Source organism: Trichechus manatus, unplaced genomic scaffold, assembly GCF_000243295.1.
Source record: "Trichechus manatus latirostris isolate Lorelei unplaced genomic scaffold, TriManLat1.0 scaffold00069, whole genome shotgun sequence".
Taxonomy (NCBI): Eukaryota; Metazoa; Chordata; class Mammalia; order Sirenia; family Trichechidae; genus Trichechus; species Trichechus manatus.
The window spans coordinates 2,872,848-2,894,003 of record NW_004444005.1 but is presented as its reverse complement, the minus strand read 5'-3'; the positions used below and the strand labels follow the sequence as shown (position 1 = coordinate 2,894,003).

The 21,156-nt window shown below is 48.6% G+C and overlaps 1 protein-coding gene across 4 annotated transcripts; it reads right to left on the bottom strand.

Moving 5' to 3' along the window:
* Positions 1-812: 812 nt before the first annotated feature.
* On the bottom strand, positions 813-21,148 carry SMARCC2 (SWI/SNF related, matrix associated, actin dependent regulator of chromatin subfamily c member 2). 4 transcript variants are annotated; one of them, XM_012556550.2, is made up of 29 exons: positions 21,002-21,148; positions 18,805-18,924; positions 17,613-17,698; positions 17,084-17,165; positions 16,890-16,982; positions 16,252-16,321; positions 15,926-15,995; positions 14,964-15,039; positions 14,698-14,829; positions 14,477-14,592; positions 13,975-14,099; positions 12,677-12,736; positions 12,499-12,536; positions 12,085-12,215; positions 11,703-11,774; positions 7,835-7,948; positions 6,972-7,125; positions 6,209-6,301; positions 5,855-5,974; positions 5,698-5,760; positions 5,074-5,332; positions 4,675-4,836; positions 4,339-4,403; positions 3,969-4,104; positions 3,721-3,887; positions 3,075-3,209; positions 2,255-2,636; positions 1,508-1,936; positions 813-904 (listed from the first exon to the last, which is right to left on the bottom strand). In XM_012556550.2, exons 1-29 carry the CDS (start codon positions 21,110-21,112, stop codon positions 828-830), a joined length of 3,738 nt encoding a protein of 1,245 aa, XP_012412004.1. In that variant the 5' UTR covers positions 21,113-21,148; the 3' UTR covers positions 813-827. The 4 variants fall into 4 exon arrangements, with proteins under 4 accessions (XP_012412004.1, XP_004379991.1, XP_023590335.1 ...); XM_004379934.3 differs by lacking the exon at positions 6,209-6,301; XM_023734567.1 differs by lacking the exons at positions 813-904; positions 1,508-1,936 and having other exon boundaries at positions 2,040-2,636; positions 5,855-5,971; positions 21,002-21,121.
* Positions 21,149-21,156: the final 8 nt, after the last annotated feature.

Below are 21,156 nucleotides of genomic sequence, written 5' to 3'. Positions count from 1 at the left end.
TCCCAGGAACCCCTGATATAGCCCAGGGGAGGGAGAAAAGAACAGCTCCTAGTGCCCTTTCTTCCTCTCTTACCTACCACAGGAACCCCCCAAATACACATACGCTGACATCCACTGAGCAGGTGACTTTTACAAAGAAACACAAACTGACAGAGGGAAAAAGATCAGACGGTCGGCTGAGCTCGGGGGGCCTAAAACCACAGCAACACTGAGGAAGCAGCAGGAGAATTAGTATTGGGGGTAGGCAGGTGAGGGAAGGTGGGGAGCTGATGCAGTCACTAAGAAGGAGCTTGAGGGGCAAATTCTGCACCCTATTCTACCCCAAGAGCTCTCCCCAGACCTTAATTCCCCCTCCCTAAAATTGCCACCCCCTCAAAAAAAATGTAAGTTATTTTTTAGTGGGTGAAGGGAGCTCCAATTGTGGCTTTAAAAAAAAAATCTCTACTTCCTTTTAGAGGGCTTGATCTTTTTTCATACATTAAAAACAATGCAGTAGTTTTTTGGGGGAGTGTACCCTTAGACATGGTTAACTACCTTGTATAAACACCTTCCCCCAGCCCTTCTTCTGAGGGCAGCGTTCCCATCCTATCCTCTCTCCCAGACATTATAAACAGCTTTTCAGCAGAAGTCCTTGAATAATCTGATATAAAAACACATGCCTCTGAGGCACCAACAGGCATGGTGGGGGCTTTGGAGGGGCAGGAGGAGCTTTCCTTACGTAGTGACGAACTCTCCAGGCTGGGGAGGGGTCCCAGTGGTGGGGGAGGGCTGTTCCTGGAACCGCGATCTCCATGGGGGAGGTGGGTAAGAGGTGTCTGGCTGGCTCCTCACTGTGGAGGTGGCACAGGGGTGACAGTGCCTGGGCTCGGGGCCGTGGGGTCTGGAGGCAGCGGGGTGCCTGGGTCTGTGGAGAAAAGGAAGACAATCAGCTACAGGGAGCAGGGGAGAGGGATCCTGGCCACCAGACAACAGAACTAGGCATGGCGTGCAATGGGTGGCTAGGTGAATGAGGTGCCTACAATGTACAACTTCCTCTTTTGAACACCCTCCTCTGCTTCACACTGGGAAAAACCCATATACCCCAGATCACCCTCCTGCCTCCAAGGGTACCTAAAAGGTGCCGGGTATACCCAGGTGGAGTGCAGGCAGGGTTTATGGCTAAGCCCGCTAAATGACACATTTAAGCGTGAACGGAGCAAGCAAACGAGATGCCGATCACCATACAAACAAGTAGCAACTTTTCAAGTTTACAACTGAGATGCTCTGTGTCACAGGACTCCTCCACGGCCCACCAGTGAAAGGCCCAACGTTATCCCAGAGGTGGCAGCTGCCAGGCTAGGGGATGGCAGAGGACAGCCAGAGAGGCCTTCCTCCTGTATTCTGATTTTACCAGAGTTCATAAAGGACTGTGGAAGCTCCAGTACCTGACCTCTTCCCCACCTACCCACCATCCCTCTGTGTGGACCCATCTCCCTCACCCCCTTCTCCCCTCCTGGACCCTTCTCACCTGGCAGTGGGCTGGCACTAGGCAGGAGGTTGCCCTGAACAGCTGCCACAATGGCAGGGCTCTGGGCTGCGGCGGATCCGAGCCCCGGCCCGAGAGGCAAGGAGGATGGCATGGTGGTGGTCGCCGTCAGGTTAGGATGTAGAGGGTTCGCCATGGACACAGGCAGGTTAGGTGGGGGGAGAGTGCCCGGGGCAAACGGGAGATGATGGTGATGCCCATGCAGGTTAGGAGGAGCGGGAAGGTTAATACTGATGGAGTCGGCTAGACTACCAAATGGGATGATGGATGGAGCAGGAGGAGGAGGAGGAGGCGGCATGCCAAAAGGCAAACCCAAAGGAGCATTACCCGCCACGCCTGGGTGCCCGCTGCCTGGCACTGCCCCTGGCATCATTGAGGGAGGAGTTTGTTGGTTGGGGAACGGTGAGGGGCCTGGGAATGAAGAGAGAGAGGAAGTTAGAGACATAAAATCCAGCTCACCAACTCACTTTCATAGTGAGGATAATCTAGCCACTCCCTGGTGCTACCTTCCCCTTTCCTAACACTAGAATAAGGCAAATCCTTGGAACAAAATCCCAAACGTCTGGGTCTGGGGAGGGATCCCTGCTGGTTAGGGACATAACAGAGGTGAGTCCATCTGTAGAAATTTAGGTGGATCCCTATCTCCAGTCCCCATTACATAGCCCCTTCTCGGGGAACTATAACATTCAGCTCATTAGCCAGCAAGAGTTCCAGAACCCATCCACTTACCATGGGGTCCAGCGGGGGGTACCCCTGATGGGACTGCCCCAGGCTGGGGGGCTCCAGCTGGCTGCTGCTGCTGTGGCCCTGCAATTGGCCCTGCCTGCCCAATCTGTTCAGAGGGGCCCAAGCTTCCAGGAGGTGCCCCGGTGCCAGCAGGAGCAGGGGCCAGAGAAGCCGGAGCCACAGCCAAGCCATGGATTGACGGTGGCCCAGCAGCCCCTGTGGGTGGGACAGGCTGGGAGCCTGTGGGCAGGGTTGGAGGTGGCTGCTGCTGCTGTTGGTGCATCTGTTGGAAGTGCTGCTGCCGGGCCCTCATCTCCGCGTACTTCAGCTGCTCCATGTGGAAGGCTTGTCTGTCGGCCAGGAGCTGCTGCCTCTGATACTCCAGCTGCCAGTGCCAAATGAGTACTGTTACCCGGTGTTCAGAAGACCCAAAGGAAAATACCTGGTCCCTGCTTTGTCTTCTCTGGCACACCCAGCCTCTCATTCCAGTGGTTCCCCACATCAAATCTTGGGCTCCTCTGTCCTCTACCCACTCATCCTCATGAATTCTCCTGGGTTTAAGTTCCCCTGGCTCTCCACATGGGCTTGTCATGGCAATAGAGTCAAACTGGTGGTTAGCCCTTGCTCATTTCAGCCCTAAAACTTCGAACTTGCGGTTACCTTGATCGGGAAAACCCTTCCAGTTCCTCTTGTCAATTCATGTTCTCTTCTTCCTTCAAAATGGGCTGAAGACTCACCTTCCTCAGGAAGCCAGCCCTGATCAATTCACTAGCCTCTGAGCTTTGGGCTTTCTTCTGTGATCTCTCAGGACTTAGACACTCACTGCTTCTCGCTCCCGGTCCATGATTGTCTCCAGCTCCTCAAAGTGCCGAAGTTTGATCTCCAACTTTTTCATCTGGGTCTCCACCAGCAGGGCCACCAGAGATTTGATCTTCCTCTCCTCGACAGCAGCCAAGTGCTAGGGACGGAGGGATGGTGCAGCATGTTAGCGGGAGGACCCAGCTGAAGATGTTCCCAGGGACAGAAAGGGAGGGTGGAGGCTGGCAGGTGTTCAGAAAGCACTTGCTGTGGTCACAACCCAGAAAGTAGTACAGGCTTGATACTTTTAAAAGAACGTGAAGAAACTCAAAAGAATGTGATCAGCGTAACTGAATTATACATGTAGAAATCGTTGATATACAGTAGACTGCTGTGTATACGTCTAACGAAAACAAAAATAAAATCATATAAAAAAAACATGAAGAAAGGGTGGCACAGGATAAGACCAAGTCAAATAAAACTAGAGGGCCAGAGACACGCCTGATGGTAAAAGGGTTAAAAAGCTTGGAGAATTGGTGACCAAGTCTCCATCTCAGGATAAGAACAAAAAGGACACAGGCTAGCATTATCTAAGAGAGGCGCAAAGAAGGATTTCCCCTACGTGAAGTGGGACACCTGCTTCCCGTGAGTCTCCTGGTTGCGGCCCTTACCTTGGCCTTGACGGCTGCGGCAGCCAGGGCAGCGGCCGCTGCGGTGGAGAGGTTGCCCTCACCGATGTCCCGCTCCACTTTGGCCTTCCTGTCGCCCTCTGACTCCACTACTTCCTTAAGCACTTCCTCCTGCCCTTCCTTTGGCTCCTTCTCCTTCTCGGGATCCACTGGGCCAGGAAAGGGTTGAGTTAGCCAGAGAGCTTCACTTCGCCTTCCTGTACCCCCACCTCCCCCCTGGAGAGGCTCACCTACTGGGTCCCCATCGCTCTTCTCTGACTCCTTCTCGCTATCGCCTTCTTTCCCCTTCTCTTCATCCTTCTTGGGAGCCTCACTGGTTTTCTCCTTTGCTTCTTCCTCTGCAACCCCTCCTCCTTCTCGGGGATCCTAAAGCCCCAGTGAAAGAAAAGTAGAGACTGTCAAGGGCCAGGGCGGCTAATTATCAGGGCCCAGACCGGGAACAGAGTCTTCTCTTTCTTGAGAGGTGACCTGGCTCCAGGAGACAGACACCATCTGAGCCCCCGACCTCGCCTGCCTAAGCGGAATTATGCCAGCTCCCCCATCACGGAGGTCCATGCCTGGCCCCTCCACCCTCCCAGCCCGAGGTCAATCCCTCTGTACCTTGGGCTCCTTCTTCTCATCTGTGGCCTGGCCCTCAGCCCGTGCCTCGTCAGTCCCGCTCTCCTCTGGGCCCGTGGGAAAAAAAAATGGGAAATGTCTGATACAGAGTTTGTCTGTATTGCACTTATCCAATAGTCCCTTCTACCAGTCAAAATCCTAGTGAGAGGACCAGTAGGGAGCTACAGTTCCTATTCCTGTGGAAAATAAAAACATTACCAATCCTCCCTGTCTGCATTGTGCTCTGATGCCAGCATAAGGCAGAGGTGGCACAGGGTGGCCAGATGGCTCTGGCTCTTGATGAAAGGGGAGAAATTCTGGGAACTTGCCCAGCCTTACCGATCCGCTCAGGCTCATCTGAGGTGGTTCCTGCAATGCCACTGCTTTCCAGACCAAAGGCTGGGTCTGCCTTGCCTGTCACTTTGGCTGCTTCTTCCACTTTGCGAACATGGGCCTCCACCAGGGCTGTGGGCACCTCTTCCTTCATCTTGGAGAACTCCTCTGCAAGACCCAGGAGGGATGAGCTGGGAGCAGGGCAGGTAGGCAGTTCTGGCTCTCCCTGAGAAAGTCTCACAAGCCCATCTCTTCATCTAAGACCAGCATGGAGCTGGACAGGTGCCTCAGCCAAGGCCAGCAACAGGCAAGGCTACTGGGGCAGCCAAACTTGATGAGATTTCACCGTCTGAGTAACCAGCCCTTCAAACACAAACCAAGAAGGCCAGGACCCCTCCACGTTACCTAGGGCTGACTTTGCAGCAGCAGAGGCGACTCGAGGATCGACAACAGAGGCCAGGAAGGCCACAGTGCTCATGACAGGGTTGCCCGACTGACTGAAGGGGATGGGCTGGTAGGCCAGGGGGCCCAGGGAGGCCTCTGAATCCTCCAGGTACGGGTCTTCAATGGGAAGACGAAGAAAATGCAAGATGCACTCGTCCTGCGTGCGGCTTCCCACGTGCTCTGATACTTTGTTCCAGTCATCTTTGTACATTTCCAGTGCCTGGTGGTAGTGGTGGAGATACAATTCTGCTTACTTAGCCACTTTCCTTGAAGGTCAACTCCCCCCACTCCACTAGAGCAGCTGGCATCAAAGCTCTCAGTGTTTTGGTATTTGCGTACTCTGCTGGGCTCAAGGGGAATCTCCAAGTGGCATAAGAAGGGATAGGGAGTTAATGAAATGGCCCAAATCCCCAACCTGGAGCTGCTCCCTGAGGCAAGGTGCAGTGGGCATTGGGAAGGCAGAGATGGGCTGCAACATCGTGCCCTACTCATTCCAGACTCCACATGCTCTCGCCACTCACAAGTGTGGCTGGCGCCCTGGCCGCTTCTGTTTCCGCAAGACTCTCCTTTCCTTGCCCCAATTACCTCCAAGAGTAGCAGGGTCTCCTGTTCTGTCCACTCGCGAGTGGCACTGGCTGCGGCTTTGCTCTGCAGGGGAAACAGGTGGGTCAGGTATGAGGAGCCGATGATCTCCGAGGAGCACAGGTTCTCTGGCCTCTGAAGGCAGCCCACATCTCCATACCTTACAGGGGACGTTCTTCTTGGTGTACATGTCAGTGCGCAGCCCAAAGTTCTGCATGTCTGTTGGTTTCTCTTTGCCTTTGTCAGGAAAGTTGAGCATTTGTTGGGAAGCAGAGGTCTGCTATGTGTGGAGGGGAAAGAAAGAGGTGAGTACAAGTGACCCCAGGGAGCTAGGGGCAGACAGAGAGAGAAAACAGACAGAAGGAGCTTCCTTCCCAAAGCCAAGGACACCCCTGGGTAGGACTTCCTCCCTTACTGCTGTAGCTCCTCTGCTCTCATGTCTCTTCTTCCCCGGGCAGGGGCCCCCCAATAAAGGGGCAAATAAGAAGCCCAGCGGGGTCTACACCCCACCTACCAGCTCTGGCTTGCCCTTAGCCGTCTCTGGCACCAGGTCATCCAGCTCTTTGCCCTTTCGCCCAGCCTTGGTATCAGCATCAACCTGGCGGCCCTGGGGGACAGAGCTTGGCGTCATGGAGGCTGGGCAGGAAATGACCAGGCCGAGGCCGTGGACGCCTCAAGATCAAATGCTGGGTGGCCCACAAGCTCTGGGGGCACTCATGCCACTGTTCCATGTTCCCTTGATAATTAATAAGATAAGTAGTTGGCATGACATCCATTTGTATTCACATATATCTTTACAGGTTCTCTTAGGAGCTGGACCACTAGGTTCTAATCCTAGATTTGGTTCTCTGTGACCTTGGGCAAGCCACATAACCTTTCTCCTCTTAATTTTTGTAATGTATGAAATGGAAGTGAAAAAAAAATGGAGGCGATAATAATTATGAAGCAAAAATGAAAAATGTAGGACAAAGTTAAAATGTCATGCAAGTTCATCTGAAGGCATTTTTCTCTATCTGCTCCATCCCCTACGTTGGCCTGTCTGCTCCTTGAGGACAAGGAGCATCCCTTCTCTCTCAGCAAGTCCTCACAGTCTTAGGTACAGAGGCTGAGAGAGGGCACTAAACACATGCTGACCCCTGCAGCCCTTTGCATCCCAAGGAAAGGAAGAAGTCTCGAAACACTCCTGAACCATTCCCCTAAAAATCCAGAAAAAGAAAAGTCCAAAGAAGCCCAATTGTGCACCAACCCCTCCCTGTCCCCACAGCCCCTCACCCTACCTGCGGGGTCTTGGGCTGCAGAGGCACCAGCCCTGATGGTGTGTCTGCCAAGACATGGAAGTGAGACGTGGGTGGAGGCCCCATTGGGGTTGGTCGGCTCTCAGCATCCACCTGGTAGTTAATAAGACCCCACTGTTCGAGGAAGGCATGGACCCTGTGAGGAGAGAGGCAGAGACAGGGTCACCCAGGGTAGCAAGAAAGGTATGTGAGGAGGAGGGCTGGGGGCAGAGGCGGGAGCATAAAGCTCCCCCTTTCCTTGGCCCTCTTGTCTACTCAGTCTACTCCCTGGGATATTCCATCTACTCCCATTGTTCACCCACCTCCTAAATGCCAGTGATACCCAAATCTATATCTCTAGCCTGGATCTGTCTCCATATCCAACCACCTACTAAATATCTCTTCCTGGATATCTAGTCAAACTGAGCCAGTATCTTTCAACTATACCCACTGCCATCAAGTCAATTCCAATCCATAGCAACCCCAAGTGTTTCAGAGTAAAACTGAGCTCTGTAGAGTTTTCAATGGCTGTATTCTTATGGGAGCAGATCACCAGGCCTTTCTTCTGTAGCACCACTGGGTGGATTCAAACTGCTAACCTTTTGGTTAGCAGTCGAGCACAAACCGTTTGTGCCATCCAGGAACCTTCTTTCCACTATAAATCTGCTCTTTCTCCTTTATTTCGCGCTTCAGAGAATGCCACTGCCATTCCCTCAAGCCCCTCAAACCCACACCTGTACTTTGCCTTTCTCTAGGGCCTTCTTTCCCCTGCTCATTCCCTAGCCTCCTTACATTTCGACTTCTGCCAAGAGACATCTGTGGGCAGACATACTCCTGTACCCCTTGCCCTCGGCCACAAGACCCACCTCATGATGGCGCAGACATCACCCGCCAGGTTCCTGCGGCAGGCAGTGGAGGTGAGATACTCTTGGGGGTTCAGTCGGTAAGTGTCAATCATGAAGTTTCGATAGGCCAGGTAGCTTAGAAGAAAGAGAGAGACATGAACAACAGGAGGAAGGAAAGTAAATGTCGCCAAGAGCTAAAGAAGAGTGAGAAAACAGCAAATGACACCTGTGCTGAGAAAGAGAGAAAAAAGCAGATCATTCAACTAGATAAACACTGAGCGCCTACTATGTGTTTGATGCAAGGGATTCAAACATTTATTACATTTTCCTTGATGGGGTATTTTAGTTAAAGGAATTCCCTCCTTGGCTGTACCTGGGAACATCTCAGCCAACTTTTGAACAAGGAATCAAAGGCTAAGAAAAGGTGCTCTTATTTCCAAACTCAGATGTTAAAGGTGAAATCCTTATCTATGCATTCAACTATTCAGCATGACACAGCAGAAAGACTATGTTTTCAAGTTGAAAGATCTAAGTTCAAATCCCAGTTCTACCATGATGGCCGTGGACAAGTTACCCAAATTTTCTGACCCTCAATTTTCTCATCTATAAGAGAGAATGTCTGCTGAGGACTAGAGAAGTCTGTAAAGTACTAGCACAGTGCCTGGCACACTATAGCAGCTGAAAAAGATGGTAGCTATTACATTGTGTAGTATAAAGATGGAGAGCATGAGCCAGACTACAAGGTTCAGATCCTGTGTTATTACTTATTAGCTGTATGACCTTGAGCAAGTGACTTAACGCCGCTAGGCCTCAGTCTCCTAATCTGTAAACTGGCGATGATAATAGTGCCTATCTCTAAGGTTGATGCAAAGATTAGTCGATATACGTAGGACACTTAGGATGTTGTTGTTAGGTGCCATCCTCACAATCGTTGTTTGGGCCCATTGTTGCAGCCACTGTGTCAATCTATCTCATTAAGGGTCTTCCTCTTTTTTCACTGACCTCTCTACTTTGCCAAGCATGATGTCCTTCTCCAGGGACTGGTCCCTCCTGATAACATGTCCGATACGTGAGACGAAATCTCACAATCTTTCCTTCTAAGGAGCATTCTGGCTGTACTTCTTCAAGACAGATTTGTTTGTTCTGGCAGTCCACGGTATATTCAATGTTCTTCGCCAACACGATAATTCAAAGGCATCAATTCTTCTTCGGTCTCCCTTATTCACTGTCCAGCTTTTGCATGCATATGAGGCTATTAAAAATACCATAGCTTGGGTCAAGCACAACTTACTCCTTAAAGTAACATCTGTTTTTTAACACTTTGAAAAGGTCTTTTGCAGCAGATTTGCCCAATGCAATATGTCGTTTGATTTCTTGACCGCTGCTTCCATGGGCGTTGATTGTGGATCCGAGTAAATGAAATCCCTAACAACTTCAATATTTTTTTCCGTTTATCATGATGTTGCATATCGGTCCAGTTGTGTGGATTTTTGTTTTCTTTATATTTAGGTGGAATCCATACTGAAGGCTGTAGTCTTCGACCTTCATCAGTAAGTGCTTCAAGTCCTCTTTGCTTACAGCAAGCAAGGTTGTGTCATCTGCATATTGCAGGTTGTTAATGAATCTTCCTCCAATCCTGATGCCACATTCTTCTTCATATAGTCTGGCTTCTTGGATTATTTACTAAGCATCCAGATTGAACAAGTATGGTGAAAGGATACAACTCTGATGCACACCTTTCCTGATTTTAAACCACACAGTATCCCCTTGTTCTGTTCGAACGACTGCCTCTTGGTCTACGTACAGGTTCTGCACAGGCACAATTAAGTGTTCTGGAATTCCCATTCTTCACATGTTATCCGTAATTGGTTATGATTCACACAATCAAATGCCTTTGTATAGTCGATAAAACACAGGTAAACATCTTTCTGGTATTCTCTGCTTTCAGCCAAGATCCATGTGACATCAGCAATGGTATTCCTCATTCCACGACCTCTTCTGAATTTGGCTTGAATTTCTGGCAGTTCCCTGTCAATGTACTGTTGCAACAGTTTTTCAATTATCTTCTGCAAAATTTTACTTGCATGTGTTATTAATGATATTCCGCATTCTGTTGGATCACCTTTCTTTGGAATGGGCACAACTACGGATCTCTTCCATTCGGTTAGCCAGGTAGCTGCCTTCCAATTTTCTTGGCACAGACGGAGAGCACTTCCAGTGTTACATCCTTTGTTGAAACATCTCAATTGGTATTCCATCAATTGCTGAAGCCTTGTTTTTCACCAGTGTCTTCAGTGCAGTTTGGACTTCTTCCTTCAATACTATCAGTTCTTGATCATATGCCACCTCCTGAAATGGCTGAACGCTGACCAGTTCTTTTTGGAACCGTGACTCTGTGTATTCCTTCCATTTTCTTTTGATGCTCTCTGTGTCATTCAATATTTTGCCCATAGAATCCTTCAATATTGCAACTCAAGGCTTGCGAAATTCTAACATGCAATTTCCGGCATTGTTTCTATCACCAAGGCCATATTTTCCAACTACTGATCCTTCTTTGTTTCCAACTTTTGCATTCCAATCACCAGTAACTATCAATGCATCTTGATTGCATGTTTGATCAACTTCAGACTGCAGAAGCTGGTAAAAATCTTCAATTTTGTTATCTTTGGCATTAGTAGTTGGTGCATAAATGTGAGTAATAGTCGTATTAACTTGTCTTTCTTGTAGGCATATACGGACATTCTCTTATCAGTAACACTTAGGTTAAAAACCCGTAAAAAACCAAACCTGTTAAAAACCAAACCCGTTGCCTTCAAGTCTATTCTGACTCATAGCATCTCTAGAGGACAGAGTAGAACTGCTCCGTAGGGCTTCCAAGTAGCGGCTGGTGGATTCGAACTGCTAACTTTTTGGTTAGCAGCTGAGCTCTTAACCACTGCACCACCAGGACTCCGACACTTAGGCTAATGTCTGGTACATAGTAAGCTCTCACTAAATGTAGGCAATTATCATCATTAACTATTTTGTGCCACGAATTCAAAGTTTAGAACAGTTTGTTTTCCAGCGCTGCCTGCATATCATATGGAACCCATGCCACCTGGTCACTACTTCCTTTTTCTCTGAGGAGAGCAAGTCTTCTTTACATACTACTTTCCCCAGACAAAAGCAGAGGAGAAAACCATGCCAAGCTACAGGGAAAGAAACATGGTGGCAGAGGGGGAACAGCTAGGAAGAAAGCTAGTTCTGTTCCCAGGGAGCCTTGCCTCAGCACTAAGACTTGCCTACCTACTCATCATACTGGCTTCCCTAACCACAGAAGATTGCCAAGTCTCATCCAAAATCAGGCAGGTTTGGCCTGAGGCAAAATCCTGAAGGAGATAAAGACTTCTCAGCCCCAAGCCTGCACTTTCTATAATTCTCTCTCCCAGAGAGCCCTCTCCATCCCTAATTGGGGGACTTAGGGTCTTCATAGCTCCTCCACTTATTTTTCTATCAAAACGTACTCAGGGACCACCCTGATTAATAGTCATTTACGTTTTAGTCAAAGCTATTACTTGTGCTAGGGATATTTGCATTTTAGACAATATCAGTAAGTACAGGTTGAAAGGCTCTAAGGCACTGGAGTAGGTACTTGTTTCGTGCAGAAAAGCATGCTTCCTGTCACTGCTGGGTAGATCCCAGAGGATATGCTGCTATGGTCAAGTGCTGGGCTGGGCTGCCTAACGGCAGAGATCATGTCTTTGTAAGCCTAGCGTGGCATCTGGCTCTAGAACAGCGCGTGGCTCACAGAAGGAACTCAGGAAGTGTTTGCTGAACTCATTGTTGCTGGATCAGGAAGGGTGAATGGGACAGGAGGAAGAAAAAGAATCATGATCTGAGATTTCCTTACATCTCTGGAGTCTTGGACTTGTTCTTGCCGTTAAAGAACTCAGGGAGAGCCCGCCGCTCAATGGCATGAACGCTGCAAAAGAAGCCAGAATGCATTCAGTAGAAGGCGTTGGGGGAGGGATGGGAGTCCCAAAGGAAGGAACAGCCTGGAAGGTGAGGTAGGCAGTCAGCTGGAGACTGCAGAAAGGGACTAGACACTTGGGGAGAACTTGCCATCAAAGCTGTAAGACTCAAAAAGGGACCAGGAGCTCATCTAAAATTGAAGTGTACTCTGGACTATGTGGCTGAAGAAGAAATAACTTATTTGGGGCGGTGGGGGGAGGAACACATTGACCTCAGAGTCTGGGGAAACATGATTCAGTGAGAAGGTGGAGCATCAGTACCTATTATAGTCAAACCAGGCAGCATAGCTGGGGATGATGATGTGGTGGGTCTGTTCAGTCACGTTGTCCTCATGGAGGTCTGGATTCTTGGTCTGCTCCCCTTTGTTCCCTGTACTGTTCTCATCCTCATCCTGGAAGTATGGAGGCTGCTGGCCACTCAGCATTCCCATTCCGCCCCCCTATCCTGGCCACCCTCTGCTCCTCCCACACCCCAGGAACATAGACACCGAAGATGGGTGAAGGGAATGAACAGTTATGGTCCCAGGGCTCTGAAAGAGTCAGAGTTTTGGGCAACAAGTAGAATTAGTCTAGGGTGGGAAAAGTCTGAGCAGTGGAAGATTCTGGGCAGACAGAACTTTATAATCACAAATCGGAATCACATAGAGAGGTAGTGCCTCTCTAAACTGGCTCCACCTTGCCCGTGGTCTCCATGCTCTCGTCCTCCTGTTCATCTGAAAGAGAAAGACAGCAAGACGTAAGGATGCAGAAGGAGAATCCTACTGAGAAGCCTCATCAGAAATGAAAAGGAAGCAGCTGAGTTCTCCCCCACTCTAGCCTCTGACTGGCTTACCCAAGAGGCTCCTGATCTTACCCAGGTCAGTCATGGTGCCTCCTTTGACTGGGGCTGACTCCGAGTCCTTCTTTGTGTTGACTGCCAGAAGAGAGTCACTTTATGAGACAAATTCTGCCTAAATCACTGTTAACAACTCTAGAGAAAGCCACTTCCTTTTCAAACTTTCTCCATCCGATAACAAAATGTAATAACCTCCTCTGGTCACATTCACGGCAGGGCTTGAAACTCACTTGCTACTTTCTTCCCTTCTCCAACCAAAAAGTTGCTTAACTTTTTCCATATAAGCAAGCATTTTACTTCTCTATGTACATTCATAAATCATTCTTGTCTTTGATAGGCCCTTATCTCCATCTACGTGTCTATAAGTGCTTAACAGACTGAGACTGGCTCTGACCAAATCACTCTGTAGAGAAGCAGTAGATTTGCAACATTTTTTTAAACAGAGGAACACTCTCCTCAAATGAATTCATACATGAAAGCTCAGGAGAAAACACGGATAGACAGCAGAGCTGCTGATTGATGAGGGAGTAGAAGCCCAGAACTCCTCCCTCTCAGTATCCCCCACTCCCCCCACCGAAATACACCCCTGGGACACCTGGGACTAGTCTATGGAATACAGATCGCAAACCAGAGTTGAGAAACAATGGTCTCCAAAGTAGGGTGCTCACATAGGATACAAAAGATTACCCACTGGAATACAGGAAGACAATATCAGAACTCTTTATAATAAAGTTTGTTTTTTAATCTCACTCTTTAAATTTTTCTGTTTGCACAAGTTTTATAACGTTCCTAACATAGTGATACGATATTACCAAAAATCTGCTGCCATCAAGTCAATTCTGACTCATGGCGACCCCATGTGTTACAGAGTAGAACTGCTCCATAGGGTTTTCTGGGCTGTAATCTTTATGGAAGCAGATCACCAGGCCTTTCTTCCACAGTACCACTGGGTGAGTTCGAACCACCAACCTTCAGGTTAGTAGTTGAGTGCAAACCATTTGCACAACCCAGGAACCTGGTAAAATAGTACACGTATATAATTTGTGCTTAAATATATTTTACTGATGGGGTGCATAATCGAGACAAGTTTAGAGACAATTACTGTCAGGTGCAAAGCACAGTCCACAATTTAGATATGGATATGAAATTAGAGAATATCATGGTAATGAAAACAATTTCCATAAGCAGTTGAATCTAAGGGAAAGGGCCTCTAGATCTGGAGCTGGGTCTGAGAAAGCAGCCCCGTCAGGAGGCTTGGCACAGCAGGGGCAAGACAGGGAGTGGGGTGGGTCCCAGGAGCCTGGCCTGGGCCATACCTGTTTTGGGCAATGTCACCTCTTCTACATTGGGGACTGGGGAGGGCTCATCCATGTCCTTTGTCAGATCTTCTTGCTCCTCTTCTCTGTGGCCACGCTTTGACTTGGTGTAAGGTGTTGAGGGGCTGGGAAGGAGAGAGTGAAAAAGGACCCAGTCATCCTTGGACACGGAGTCCCTGGAAGTTGAGGTTCAAGGGCAGGAAAATGAGAGAGAATCCCAAGAGTGGGGCTTAGCATGAACAGAAACCAGTAGCTACAGAGTAACGGGAAGTGGCAAAAGCTTTTCATCTGGAGATTAAGCTCCGTCTGAGTTAACTAGTGGCCAAGACAGAACTAACAGTTGGGCCCCTAAAGAAGACCTCCCACCCTCCTCTCAGGATACCTGCAGTATTATGGCATCCCCACGTCAGCGCTGGGTGTTATGGGAAGGGGTCTATCCTTCCTTCCTTCAGCATGGTGGGGAGAGAAGGGTGAAGGCAGGGGCAGTTAGAGACTGGCATACCCTTTCTTAGCATTTTTCTTCTTAGCTTCTGGGGTAGGTGAGGGAGAGGGGGAGCGCTTCCTCTTCTTATAGTTCCCCCCCTTCTTGTCCCGTCGATCCGAATCTGGGCTGTTCACCTGTAGCCCAGAGAATTGGGACAAATGTTAGCCAACAATCTCCAGTGAAGACTTGTCCCAAAACTTAGGCTAAGGGCTGGAGGAACAAAGAAGAGCGATTTTCACCTCATCTGTCAGTGTCTTGGCTGAAATTTTCTTTCGGCGGGAGACAGGGTTTTTGTCATCATTTACTTCGTAGTCTTCCTCATTCATCCACTCATTGAAGGTGTCTGTGTCCAGGATCCACTTTGCATGAACCTGAAGCACAGAGGCAGACAGGATTGGAGAGGAGCCTGGAAGCCACAGCCCAAGGGCACAGGAGCCTCCGCTTCACCTCCAAAGTGTGGTTGGTCTTGTCATCCTTCTTGGGCAGGGGGACAAAGAAAGCTCACCTTCCTAGGTTTTTCAGGAGTCGGAGCATCCTCCACAGAGGCTTCAATTTCACTAGCTGGGATCCATGTGTCATAACTGCCATGGGAAATAGAGCGTGAAGTAGAATCAATGGGATGCAGTTGTGGAAAAGTAAAGTGCCGATCTTTTACCTTTTCCAGTTACTAAAAATATTGGGTTGTTGGGTTGTTTTTTGGTTTAATTTTTTCCTCTAATAATATTGGGATTCTTTTCGCTATCAAGTAATAAAAGCACGTAACAAAAATTTTAAAAATAGAGAAAGAAAAGAATTCTCTCTCATCCCGTCACCCTAACACAACTACTCTTTCTACTCTTTTTCTTATTTTATTGTGGTAAATATATAGGTAACAAAACATTTGCCATTTCAATAATCTTCACATGTACAGTTCAGTGATCAACCATCACCCTTTACTATTTCTGAATTTTTCCATCACCCTTAACAGAAGCTCAGTGTCCTAACACAATGACTCTTGACATTCAATATATATTTTTCCCAGTAATGTTTTTGAGCAATTTTGTTTTTACGTAATTATAATCATAGATGTTATTTTACATTCTACTTTTTGTACTTTATAATGTACAAATTATCCATGTTATTTCACAAATACCATTTTAAAGGCTGCACAATAGTCCACTGATAATAAACAAATTTACCAAAACGTTTTCCTACTATTAGACATTTAGATTGTTTCTAACATTTACTTATCAAAAATTATGCTGGGATAACCATTTCACACATAAAGCCCTGATCCTTTTAGCCTAAGCCTGGTCCACTAGGTCCAAATCTCCCCCAAGACAGAGGGTGCACATTATAGGTGGGGGGAGAACAAATTAATTAGCCTAAAGAATAGCCCTGAAAGAGCCCCTTCCTGCTTTGCTAGATGTTCTGGGGCTTCTGGGTTGGGTTCTTGTACTTAAACCTGTATGAGGAACCAGTCCTTACCTGTCAGGATAGTAGCCCCAATGCAGAAGAACCTGCTTATCCCTCTTCATGACTGGTCGTACCCATTCCTCTGGGGATAGAGACAGAGAGGGGAGAAGGGAGAGGTATAAGCTAAAGGGGTACACAGAAAATAACACGGAACAAAAGCCCTAAGCACTTCCCAGTTACAGTAGGGTACCCAGTAATGGGAACTTAAGAGGGTAGGAGGATTTAGGGTTCAAAGTAGAGAGAAGCCCAGACCCTGTGTGGTGATCTGAGCTTCCTCCACCTCCCCGTCCAAGCCAGCCAGCCAGCCACTGCAGTGGCCAGGACAATCCAGGTCTCACCTTCTTCTAGGTTCCCGGGGACGGGATACACAACATGAGAGGCATTGTTCTTGTCCTCAGTGACTGTTCCCTGGATGGCACAGGAAGAAACATGTAAATATGTTCCCCTCTAAATTATCCACAGTATAAATACACTGAAATAAGATTTGACCACAGTCCTGCCTTCCCAATCATATTTTGCTTAGCATAGTATTAAAGATAGCTTGCATTCTCTAAGCACAAAAACTGCTGGTTTGTGCTAATAATGGGGAGAAGTCGAAGAATTAAAAAACTGCTTGATAATCCTCTGAATAGAGAATCTACACATGGGAAATTTAAAGTAAGCTGTATGTCCCTATCCATGACATCTCCTTGTTATTATTAAGCTCCAAAGAGCAAGGGTTCCATTTATCTAGAATCAGGCCTTTAGCTCAGTGGAAGTGGATGTTTTCTTCCCCAGGCCAGTGATCCAAACCCGTCAAGACTGGGAAATGGGAGAGACAGACGGGGAAAGAGAGGCTTAGGGCTTTATTCTTTCTCCAAGTAGGTAGAGCTACCTCTGCAGTAGAAAACCTGGTATTTAGGGCTGCGTTTTGGTATGGAAAACGTAGGGAAAAAGTCACGGAGCTTACGAGACCTCCCCTGACCCATCCACTCACCTGGTGTCTCTTTATAATGTCCTTTAATTTCCCTAGCAGTTTGGGCTCAATTTCTGGGCACAGAAAAATGTTAGGTCGAGAGAGGCAGTTATTCTGTGCGGAGAAGAAACAGATAGGATGAGATTATGGGGAAAGGGTGTTTTGGATTTTCACGGAGAGAAGGGAAGGAGATGAGGGGTGTTCTTGACTATTACCTGTACCAAGGACTTCTCAATGGTCATGAACATTTCCACGTTGCGGTCCATGCGTGATGGATTCTGGAAATCATAACGCCGCCTTGCGAAGGGGCAATAATCTAGTAAGTGGTATAGCTCAGGTCTGGGGATGAGGTTAGATTATATGACTTCTTAACATGGGAAACTGGGAGGTGATCTTGCTTTTGCCAATGTCACCTGGGAGCTAGGGTTCACTGATCTCAACTCCTTGAATCACCCTGTGCTTAGTCCAAAAGGACAAAGAAAAGCTGAGATGCCAACCTAAGAATTCCTTTCTCTGTACAATACACACACTGACGCACACACACATATACTCACTCACTCTTGGAGACTATTTTGGCTCTGATTCCCAGCCATTTTTCTGACCTAGTAAGTCAGGCCTACTGACCTAGCAAAGTGAAAGACTCACAAGAATTTCTGCCTATGCCTTCCCACTCCCAAAAGGCCCCAGAGAATCATAAAGGCGGATTCCCTCTAAACTAAAAGAAGCATAGAGAAGGCATCTCACCATCCCTGGTCACTCTTGAATTTGTAGGCAGCTGCAAGTATATGGCAAAGGGAACCTCCTGCTTTGAAATCTAGGAAACATTTGATCTACAAAATTGAGACAGGAAAGAAGTATGTGAGAGTTATATCCTAAATTCTCTTATCACCTAACAATCCTTTCATACAACCCCATGCTGGACGGACCTCCTTCTCAAAGCTGGAATTCTTTTTTTTTGTTGTTGTTGTTGTAGTTTAGATGAAGTTTACATTTCAAGTTAGTCTCTCATACAAAAATCTATACATACATTGTTATGTGACTCTAATTGCTCTCCCCATACTGTGACAGCACACTCCTCCTTTCCACCCGATTTCCCGCGTCCATTCAACCAGCTCCTAACCCTCTCTGCCTTCCCATCTCACCTCCAGACAGAAGCTGCCCATTTAGTCTCTTGTATCTACTTGAGCTAAGAGGCACACTCCTCCGAGTATCACTTTATGTCCTACAGTCCAGTCCAATCCCTGTCTGAAGAGGTGGCCTCGAAAATTGTTTTAGTTCTGGGCTGATAGAGAATCTGGGGGCCATGCTTTCTGGGGTTCCTCCAGTCTCAGTCAGACCATTAAGACTGGTCTTCTTACTCGAATTTGAGTTCTGCACCCCACCTTTCTCCTGCTCCATCCGGGACTCTCTGTTGTGTCAAAGCTGGAATTCTTTAACCATTGTATCATGTGGCTTGGAAGAGGGAAGGGAAAGAAACCAATATTCTCAAAGCACTACCTTGTGCCAAGCACTTTACTAGGTTACCTCATCTACCATTACAGAAACCCTGCAAGGTAGCTATGATTATTCGCATCTGGAGATGAAAGAACCAATACTTGGAAAGTTTAAATCGCTTTCCCAAGACCACTGAGACACTGAGTGGCAGAGCCAGGATCTGAACACCAGCCTGTGCAAATCCAAACCTCATACGCCTTTAGCTATGCCATGAGAGTTTCACGGATTGAGCCCAGATGCTCTGAGATAACCTGTTGCCCAAAATATTATTAAGACAAAGGGAATGGTAACTTGGGGGCTAGGTTAAGCCAGTAACACCCTCATCAGGGGCAGGTATGGCAGGAAATTACCCAGATCTCAAAAATTATGATTTTTACAAATATGCAAAAAATACAACCCCCTCTCCAGTTTGGAGGATTTGCCCCCTTGGTTTTGCACTCACCGGCAGTTTAGTGAGTGGTGCATTGCTGACATGTTTGCCAAAAACTTCTTCCTGAAATTGTAGCAACTGTACAACCAGGCTAGATAGGGACTTGTTGGTGGGTGGTTCAGCTTGTATATACTGAGGAAAAAGGGGGAAAGGAAAGAAAAATAGACCTTAGATAAAGGGTCCACCATCTCCCAGATTTCTTCCACAGCTGCTCTGGAAGCATCTAGGGCAGAGAAAATAGTGTTTTTCTCACCAGATGTCTAGTCTCTGTAAAGAAAATGGCAGAAGGGAGGCCCTGGACACCCCTAGAAATTTCAACCAGAAAGTTGAAATTTTGCTGCCACCAGCCCAGGCTGCCAGTGTTGGGTGCTGGGGGCGAGGGAAGCTTCCTACTCTTCCCTCAGCTATACCCTGAAATATGATTTGCAGGACCCTGTTATTGTGGCACCCGATCTCTAGCGAACAACACAGAGAGCTGTAAAATACTGAAGGTTTATGGAGCTCTGGCCATGGGAGCAATACGTATAGGGCTCACTAAACAAGACCACAGTGTATTTCTTGGAGGGATTTTGTGGAAGGTCAACATTCCCGCTATAATTAGCCTAATTAGAAAGACACAAGGAAGGAGATGAAAAAGCTTGCATGTTTTGCTTCTAATAGGAACTGGGCACAAATGTCTTTGAGGCTCTATGTAGGCCCTCCTTGATGGGAAAGACTCCACCTGCCTGATGGGGAACAGCAACTCTTTCCTCTCTGAGGAAAATATACCTGACACGAGCAACCTCGGGCCTACTTAAACATTTCCATATTCTGCTATCTAGCATCCTAGCATTTCTGCTCTAGTTAAAGCCGAGCCAGACGCTAACTTTCTCTTTACCTTTTGACCCTTGTTTCCTCAACCCTAAGCACAGAGAAGAGAGCCCCTCTCAGTAGGAGGTGTAAAGACACCAGTGAAGGAAAAGGTAAATAACAAAGCGCTAAAAGCCTGAAAGCTGAGCCGGGTCATAGACTGTCAATTCCCCCAGGGCCAGAGACTAAAAGCCCCTAGCCTGATCTCCCTTCCAAAAGGTCAAAGGTAGAAGCCTGGGAACCAGAGCCTCATGCTGAGGTGCAGACAAGCCACAAACAGACCCAGCAGCTGTCTGTCAGGATTCTGACACCCAGGGAGACCCTGAGAACAGAGCCAGACTCATAGTCAGGATCAAAGGGGGGAGTCCACCCATCACACTTCTGACAGGCTGCAAGGCTGGATAGGAAGAGTTGGAAAATAGAAAGCAAGCCAAAAAGAGAGCCCTAATTGGGGGTAGTGAGAAGGAAGAGAGAGAGAGACCATCTCCAGAGAAACACCCCGTGTGGAGATGCTCCTTTTACCAGGCCCAAAAACAAAGAAGACACCAGGAAAGGTTTGCTAACAAGACAGGTAAGGCTTCCTGAACCCTTTGTTTGCTACATTGTCTCCACTCATGGGGTTGATGGTGGGAGGCTAGCTAGAAGGCTGGTCCTAGCCTCTGGACTCTAAACCCAAGGCAATGCAAAGCTACACGCAGGGTGCCTTCATTGTGAAGCTGAGGAATAGTTTAAAAGGCCGCTGCCAAGGAACTACACCAAAGAGGTTTTGTTGCCCCTTAGATGGGGGGAGGGCGGTGATGAGCGGTGGAGACAGGTAATCCCGGGATGGGGGCCTTTTTCAGGCTGATAAACAGCCAGGGGCCTGCTCTGTGGCTGTTCACCCTTTTGCTTTCATCATCTCTCTCTGAACACACACAAAGCACCAGGGAGGCCTCAGCCCTGCTGGTACCTGGCTCCACGGGGAGCTCTGGCGGGCACCGTGGCGGGCACGTCAGGGGGGCGCCCACTCGGCGCCCCGTCCACCCCCGGCGTCTCTCCCGCAAAAGCAGGAAGGCGGCAGCTCAGGAGAAGGTGGTCTGCGGGCACTGGGGCCCGCCGGGGCAGTGGAGAAACACTAGGGGCAGAGGGCGCAGCAGTGGGGGCGGGGGCTGGAATCAGAGGCTGGGGGTAGGGGTAAAAAGGGCCGGGGGAGGGGCGCGAGACGCCGGGCGGGGCGGAGGGCGCGCCGAGCTGCTCGGAGGTCGCGGGGGAGGGGCCGGGGGCGGCAGGAGGGTGGGCAGGACCTCGGGGGACTGCTGGGTCGCAGCCCCTTTGTCCCGCCCCCGGCCCCCGCGCGGCCCTGCCTGTCCCGGCCGCGTACCTTCTTGTAGTTTTTGCCGAGCCAGAGCCGCACGTTGTCGAACTGGGTCACTGTGTCCGCGGCCTCGTAGTACTTCACGTTGGGGCCGCCGTCCTTCTTCCGCACCGCCATCTTCTCGGGCTCGGGCCCGCCGCCGCCGTCCGCCCCGCTCAGCT